The sequence below is a fragment of the Cryptomeria japonica genome, chromosome 10 (genome assembly GCF_030272615.1).
Source record: "Cryptomeria japonica chromosome 10, Sugi_1.0, whole genome shotgun sequence".
Classification (NCBI taxonomy): domain Eukaryota; kingdom Viridiplantae; phylum Streptophyta; class Pinopsida; order Cupressales; family Cupressaceae; genus Cryptomeria; species Cryptomeria japonica.
In genome coordinates, this window is record NC_081414.1 from 130,699,530 (window position 1) to 130,708,079 (window position 8,550).

The following is an 8,550-nucleotide window of genomic DNA, read 5'->3' on the forward strand; positions in this document are numbered from 1 at the left end:
GGTAGCATTAGACTTTCATTAAGAGGGTATTTAGATTTTTGCATGTAATTTTTGATAATGTTTGTGTTATCCTAGTATTGATGATGTGAACTAGTCATTAGACATGGGAATTTGTTGATGAAGATTGGATAAATGACTCGAATAGTTTAAGGTCCACCAGTGACTATATGTTTTCTCTGTTTAGAGGTGTAGTTAGCTGAGTAAATATTGTTTGTAAACACCTTTTCTTAGATACATAATATAAACATAGAAGGGAGCAAATTCTAGTTATTATATTTCAATCTATTCATTTTCATGAGCCAAATTCAATTTTGTATACTACTCTACTTCTATAAAAGCAAAGATCAATTCTACAAACATTGAATGAAATTGAAACATAATCAATCTACAAATTCTTCAATACTTGTTTATACATAATCCAATCTTTTAACACATTGATAAATAAATCCTTACATCTTAAACAATATATTCCATCTAAGATTATTTATGACATTTAATTTATATAAATTTCATAAAATTAATTCTAAATTTATTCGAACTCTAAATCATGGGCTTTTACAATTGTTTTATTATTTGTCCTAGGAAAATGGTAGGGGAAGCATTTTTCTTTCAATGTAATTGAAAACTATAAAACCAAGGGTATTATCTATTAACAACTGTTGGGTGATATCCAAAGTTTATTAATAAATTAATTAAAAAAGGGTTTATTAATAAAAAAAACCTAAGTAAGGTCTTCCTTATTAACAGATCTAGGGTTTCCGCGAGGGTTTTAACAGCTGAAGTCCTTCGTGAGCAGAGGTTCTGGATTACCGTAACAAGCTCATCCGCCATTCTTTGCTTGAGCAATTTCTTCGAAAATGGTATTAGCTATTGCAAGCTCTGCTGCTATCCTTAACATTAGTCTGTTTTACCAAGCACAAAATTTTTCATGTACCTAACCAGGTTTTGTATGTATTTGAATATGTTTTTTTGGCATAACAGTCACTTATAGCGAACGAAGAGTTTCAGCACATTCTTCGTGTGCTGAACACCAATGTTGATGGGCGACAGAAGATTATGTTTGCTCTGACTTCCATCAAGGGTATTGGTCGCCGTTTCGCTAACATAGTCTGCAAGAAGGCCGATGTTGATATGAGTAAAAGGTCGTTTTTTTGAGTCGACTTCTTGATTTATATCCATTTTAGGTTTTCCAGTCCTATATGATTGGACTTGTAAGATTTTCGGCTTTTTTTGAATCAATTTCTGCTAAAACATAATGTGAGCGTTTGCAAGATAATTTAACATTTTTGATCTATGTTGTGATGATTTGAGTGTATGTGTGTGATTTCAAAATTAATTAGTAAAAAATATTAGTTATTATCCCGCAGTCTGTGATGGAAGGTTTTTAGGGTTTATTTCTTTTTGGTAGGGTTTCATGTTCTCCAAGCTTCTTGGTTTATATGTGAACACTTTATTTTTTGAAATAAATTATCGTTATCTTTTACTAGTGGGGGTTTTAGGTTTCCAATTTTTTAGAAAAATATTTTAAAGGTTTTGAGCATTTTGAAATTATAGAGTGCGGTTAAAGTTTTTTTCTTGTTCTTTTGGCGTTATGATGGGCTGGCTTTGGGTTTGGCAGGGCTGGAGAGCTGTCAGCACAGGAATTGGAAAATCTTATGGTAATAGTGGCGAATCCTAGACAGTTCAAGATCCCAGACTGGTTTCTTAACAGAAAGAAGGACCACAAGGACGGGCGTTTCTCTCAGGTGGTTTCCAATGCCCTCGACATGAAGCTCAGAGATGATTTGGAACGTCTCAAGAAGATCAGGTACATTTTTTTTTGGAGGATTAAATCTATAATCAATGGTGCAAACATGGTCAAGGTAGGGTTTGACGTTTCATAAATATCTTTAACTGTAATTAGCAAGCTGAGGATGATAATTGCATCTTTTAGTTTCAGTTCTTGATCATCCTCAATTATCTGGAAAATCTATTTCTTCTATTAACCTTGCATATAAGACTCCTATGCTTGAACGAACTTAAAAGGCCCTTTAAGTTTTTTTTGACAAATAGTGAAAGGTTTTAGAGAGAACTTTGAAATTATCCTCCGGCTGCACATTCTTTTTGAACATAAGCAGTTTTTAGAAATTTCCTTCAGATTCTTCATAAATGGGTCTATGTGTTATACACTGTGAAGGAGCTCCAAGAAATCCATTCATTGACAGTTCTTGTTTTTTGTGGTGAAGAAGTAACACATGCATTTTTTCCATTGATGCACACACTTTTTGAACATAAGCAGTTATTAGAAATTTCCTTCAGATTCTTCATAAATGGGTCTATGTGTATACGGCTATACTCTGTAAAGGAGCTCCAAGAAATCCGTTTACTGACAGTTCTTGTTTTTTTGGTGGTCAGAATAAGTAACATATGCAACTTTTCCATTGTTTTGTGTTTTTTAGTAGAAATAATTTATGATGTTTTGTTATGACAATCAATATGGGGGACATTAATAGGATTCTGTCCCCTGCATGTTTATATATAATTATATTGCTTGCAAGATGTGTGACTTAGAGAGTCTAATCATTTAACTGACGGAGTTTGACTTTTGATCTATATCATTTCCCTTATGTAAATTATAAAATATAACCCATTAAATCCCCAAGCAGCTGTGGACAGTGTGAAGCATCGATCAATCTATGCCCCAAGGTGTCTGACATACCTGAATGCAATAACAAGAAAAACACTATCTAGTTATTCTTATATCCTGATTCCTGGCAATTTCGTAAAACCATCCACAACAAATTGGTTTTGTAAAAACCATGTTAGATCAAGTTTTACTGGGATTCAACTGTTTAGTATCAAGTCAGTCTTTGTTGACCCATATTTCATGAGTATTCACAAAAATCTATAATTCATGAACACAAATGGTCCATGTAGCACTCATTGCATCTAGGCGATGCTCATAGTTTGAAGCATCTGGACTTCCTGGAAGGTTACCCATTCCAGCTCTACTCTGATGCACTTCACAGAATGGTATGAGGATGGGTGACCTCTTGGGAAGTGCTGATCCTTTGAGTGGGAGTCGTTTTGGAATGGCTGATCTAGGAAGTCCCAATGCTTGGTTTATTAAATTAATTAATTAATCAATTTTTTTGTTAAAACTCACCCTATATAATGTGTTCAAAGCAAAACTCATGAGCAATCAAAAAATTGGAAATCAGTAGGTTTGCTGATTTCAACCCAAAAAATTGCCTTTTTTTCCAAGAATCATTGCCCTGCATTTTCCAACATGTTTTTTAGCGTGTAAATGCATTTAAATGGGCGGAAAATCATGTAAAAAATTGTAGAAAAACTTCAGGTTTGCCTTGTGCAATTTTCCGTGCCATTCTCACATTATTTGGCCTTTGATATTCAAAATTTGGCTTCTGTTGCAGTTAGGGCTGCGCAACTTATCTACTGATGTTCTTGCAGGTGGGGCTGCTTAGTTTAATGCTTTCTGGTAATTGAGATAGGGTGGGAGAGGGGTATAAATGCCCTAGGGTTTTCTTTTTTTTTCTTTACTTCACATTTTTTTTTCTTTTTCTGGTAATTGAGATAGGGTGGGAAAGGGGCATAAATGCTCTAGGGTTTTCTTTTTTATCTTTCTTTACTTTACATTTCTTTTTCTTTTTCTTTCTTTTGTAAATGTTAACGTTTATGATAACTTTAATACTTAAAATAAATTGGCGTTCCTTTAAAAATTTAACAGCTATGATAAATTAAATAATATTTAAATTTTTTAATTTTTTTTCATAAATTCTAAAAAAATCAATGCTTAATAAATTAAAATTTAATTTTTAAAATTATTTAATTTAATTTTTAAATTATTATAATATAGAGTTTAACAAGTTCAAATTATTAATCTAAATTTAAGAAATATAGTATCGTCTAATTTTAATATTAACAAATTTAGTTATTTAATTTAAAATTTGAACTTATTAATATTTTAAATTTACTATAAGTTATTTAAGTTTTTTAATATTAAATCTACTATAAATAAAAGTAACAAATATGAATATTTAAAATAATTTTTTTAATTTATTACTTAAATTTAAAAAAAAAATCAAATTTATATGGCCAAATTTAATCATGATTTTTTTATCAATTTTTTCTCCTTGCTAAATTTCATTTGGATGTTATTGTTGCCCAAATCGAACATGAATTTCAAACTTGTGACATAGGCTCTAGCTACAAAGAAAACTATTATCGTTCTATTTATATTTTATTTGATTGACCATGTTGCTGTTTATGGCAGTTAGAAGATGAAAACATTGATGGCTAGCAAGCCAGTATGACATAATTATTAATTACAGTGATAAATGCCTTTAAATTTAAAAAACAAGTAGTTTTTGTCTCTTTTTCTTCATTTTTTACTTTTTTAAAAATTCCATTTTTTTCTCAAAAAAAATCTTGCACTTTTGGTTTGCTGTTTTTGCTGCTATGTAATAACCTTTTTTTATTTCTCTGTAATAATATATTATTTTATTCATTTTCAAAAGATAATGCATTGCAGCTTGAAGTAAACTTCCAAAAAAACATCCACTGTTACCCACCAAACATCCAAAAAACTGAACCAAAAAACCACCCAACTATCACTACCCATGATTACACCCTATCCACCATTATCGAGCTTTTTTCAAAAAATTCGCTCACAGGCAAGTTACAGTTTCAACAAGAATAAAGTACCCCCATCATCCTGTTCTATTCAAGAGTATCATCTAGTTTCAGAGCAGGGATAAACCCCAAAGACGAAAAACAAAAATCTAAAGGTACTGCAATTGTATCAAAGGAAAGATTTATCTGTTTCCATGAGATGTGCCCGAGTCGACATCATCCACTTGCTCCTCTGTAGCATTCCTTTAACTCGGTTGAAGCACCCTACGTCGTCCTCCTTCCGCTTCTGCCTTCGCCAATTCAATCACCACCTCCAATTCCATAATCTGCACAAAGACTTTTAACGCCTCCCAGCCGTGCTTGGCTTTGGCCTTGCGGTGAACTATGCACAGTTCTCTCGGCCATTGCACGAAGGGGATTAAATCCCCACCACGGCCCTGCTCTCCACCATCCACACTCTCTCGAATGTCGAAACCATCTCTCGAAACTGCCCATTCAAGGAAGGAATCCAGACCCTCCAAGAAGCCTTTGTGGACAATTGCCTCCATGACCCGCTTCACCATGCCTTCTGACTGCCCCACATCCAACCCCCATGCCATGATCAGGGAATAAACGTCCATATTTGTTTTGTACCTATGTCTCACCAAACTAAATGCCTTGCCCAGAATTAAAAGCATGCACTTCACCAACCGCTCATTGTTGAAGAGGAACATTCCCCTCAATCTCCTTTCAGAAACCTCCCCGAAGAAAGGACTTAATTGTTTGCTTGTCCTCAATGTAAAATTGGCTTCCATTGATTCACTGTTTCAACAGTACCACCACCCTGCACCTCAGCTCGTAGCTCTACTAACACAGAGCTACCCAGCACCACAAACTCGGAGCTTTCACAACACAAAACACACTGCCGAAATCTCAAGAAGGGAGGACAAGCACTACATGTCATATTCATCCACCACACAAACGGTCATTGAAAAACCTGCAGGTTCTCAGTACCCCACCGCCTAACTTCACATCACATCACCGGGCACTGCGTTTATTATGCTCAAGCAATAAGAGATTTTAATAAAAGATTTGACCATCAACTTATTAACTCTTTAAAGCTTCTAAGGAAAGTTACCTAAAGTCTTCCATTCTTAATTCGCCAACCTCATTAAAAGATAGAGCCCATTTTGATAGGGTGTCTGCCTCCGTGTTTCCCGATCACTTGACATGACTAATTCGAAAATCTACAAATTCTGCTAATTCTTCCACTATCTTCGCAATTGAATTTTGTAGACACCATGTATCAATTCTCCCCTTCATGATTGCCTGTATAATTATGAGGGAATCACCTTCCAAGTGTAGTTTCGTAACCCCCAACTTCCTGCCCATTCTAACAGCCATTAATGCTGCTAATGCTTCTGCAACATTGTTTGTACCAACTTCTAATTTCTTCGCTCTGAGAGCCACAACATCCCCTTCCAATCACGAACAATGAAACCAGCACCTGATGGTCCAGGATTCCCTTTAGAAGCACCATCGAAATTAATTTTCCACCATCCTTCTAGTATGACATAATTATTAATTACAGTGATGAATGCCTTTAAATTTAAAACACAAGTAGTTTTTGTCTCTTTTTCTTGATTTTTTTACTTTTTTAAAAAATTCCATTTTTTCTCAAAAAAAATCTTGTACTTTTGGTTTGCTGTAATTTCTGCTATGCAATAACCTTTTAATATCAGAGCCTTATAAATATTTTTATGAAGACTTAATTTAAATGTGGATCTGCTAATAAATATTATACTTTTAACCAACACAAAAAGACCAAAAAAGCCAACTCCTCAATAAATCATTAGTTAAGTTTTTTCTCCAAGTTGCCATCTCCAGGTTATTTGCTATTAAACACTTCCATATGGCTTTGGCAATCAGAATCACTGATTGTGTAGGCTCTATGAGTTTATACTTCATAGTTACATGGCTTATTTCCTGTTGTTTAAGATTCTCTTGAGAGATTAGAAAGATTTTGGATCTGCGATCTTCATTATTTTCCTTTTCTTCTCCCAATTATAAGTTACTGTGGATATTTAAAATTGTGTTTGCTGCTTCCTTGGGATATGCCAAATGCTTATTATTGCCCATTCATACTTGTATCTATATACGGCTTATACGCAGTCAGTGAAATTGCTCTATTTTTTACTGTGGCTGTCAGTTTATTGTGGTACGCATTTCCATGTCTGCTACTGGTGTTTATGGCTTGACTTTTGATGTGGCTACAAGTAATTACTACTTTGAAATTTTCTTTTACTTTCGTACACTGGGACTAATGACTGCATTCTCAAAATAGTCGAAGTTTGCCTGTACCTTAGAATGTAGGGAAAACCAAGTTTTTATAAATCTGTTTAATCTTCAAAATTAGAGTAAATTAATATATTTATTTTTAATGTCTGGGGCCTTTACCAAATTTTGTTGAGGCTAAGTTTGCAAGTTGTTATTTTTTGATTTATTTGTAGTGCCTGGTGCCTTGAACATAATATTTATTTGTAGTGCCTGGTGCCTTGAACATGATACTTATTTGTAGTGCTTGGTGCCGTGAACATTATATTCATTTGTAGTGCCTGATGCCTTGAACAGATTTTATTGAGGCTAAGTTTGCTAGTTGTGATTTTTTGACTCATTTTTAATCTTGAGCCATTCTTGTCACTGCCTGTATGTAAATAAAACTTAAAATAATGGGGGTATTGTATACTATTTATTATGCTGTGATGTTTTGATTCATTTTTAATCCTTAGTCGTTTGTAACTATTGGTTGCAACTTTCTGCATGCTGTTAAAACTTGAAACATATGATTGTTATATTACTTTTAGTGCCTTTTGACCAGAATATAATTGAATGTTGTTATCTTAAAATAATTATTCACAAGTTTGAGCATAGTTTTGTAAATTGATTCTCCAAACCTTAATTGTTTCATTTATCACAATCAAATCTGAGGCAGGCAGGAGTGCAGTGTTTACAATTTGGATTATGAATTTATCTGTAATTTTCTCAATGACAGGAATCACCGTGGTTTAAGACATTACTGGGGCCTTCGAGTGCGTGGACAACACACAAAGACCACTGGTCGTAGGGGAAAGACTGTTGGTGTCTCAAAGAAGCGTTGATTAATTATTTTCAGGGAGAACGTTGTTCTGCTTGGGTGTTATCTTTAATGATATTTTATAGGTATTTTTAAATATAAACATTTTTGAGAAGTATCATAATGTGCCAACAATGCCATTAAATTTTTGAGCTTTGACTAAAGCGAGGTATTTGGATATTTTTCTTTGGTCAGTTTAATGTGAATTGTATTTCTGCATTCGGTCAATAGATATGGTTCGAATTTTAATTGTTTTTCAAGTGTAATTTGACATCCTTATTCCATGTCAAATAGCATTATATGTTTTTTTGGAATATCTTTGATAATTTTCTTTGGAGGGAATTTATGAATATAACTAACCATTGGCTAGGACTTCAAATTAATTGGTGTTGTCTTCAAACTTCCTTCTTTTTGGAGGTGGGCAAAACATAAGTGTAGATACTGTGGGTTTTAAATGTAGGGGGGGTGGAGAGCATTTGGATATTTTTGTCAATTTGGGCAACCAAAGAACCTGGGGGGGGTGGAGAGCATTTGGATATTTTTGTCAATTTGGGCAACCAAAGAACCTGGGTCAAATTTAATGTTTTTTAAGTGGCTCACCAAAATATTATAATTGAATTTTAAAATATATATTGAAATTTCTAGTTTGAACATATTTCTTTGAGTTGCATTCTAAATTATATTAATTGATTATTTAAAAATAATAAAGATTTTAATTAGCATATTTCTTAGACTTTTGCATTTGCTTTGGTAAATCTCATTTTCAGTGTCTGATGGCTTTATGGACTATTGAGAGTTTTGTAGTA

The 8,550-nt window shown here is 33.5% G+C and overlaps 1 protein-coding gene across 1 annotated transcript; it reads left to right on the top strand.

The window, feature by feature from the left end:
* Positions 1–604: 604 nt before the first annotated feature.
* LOC131030904 (small ribosomal subunit protein uS13z/uS13y/uS13x) lies at positions 605–7,998 on the top strand. The gene is made up of 4 exons (XM_057961860.2): positions 605–860; positions 982–1,142; positions 1,619–1,807; positions 7,664–7,998. The coding sequence occupies exons 1-4, from the start codon at positions 858–860 to the stop codon at positions 7,767–7,769; spliced, it is 459 nt and encodes a 152-aa protein (XP_057817843.1). The 5' UTR covers positions 605–857; the 3' UTR covers positions 7,770–7,998.
* Positions 7,999–8,550: the final 552 nt, after the last annotated feature.

What these genes read in the sequence shown, in the direction of transcription:
- LOC131030904 (XM_057961860.2), top strand. An exon ending in GATGTTGATATGAGTAAAAG is followed by an intron (nt 1,143 to 1,618) that starts GTCGTTTTTTTG and finishes TGGGTTTGGCAG; the next exon opens with GGCTGGAGAGCTGTCAGCAC. An exon ending in GAACGTCTCAAGAAGATCAG is followed by an intron (nt 1,808 to 7,663) that starts GTACATTTTTTT and finishes TCTCAATGACAG; the next exon opens with GAATCACCGTGGTTTAAGAC.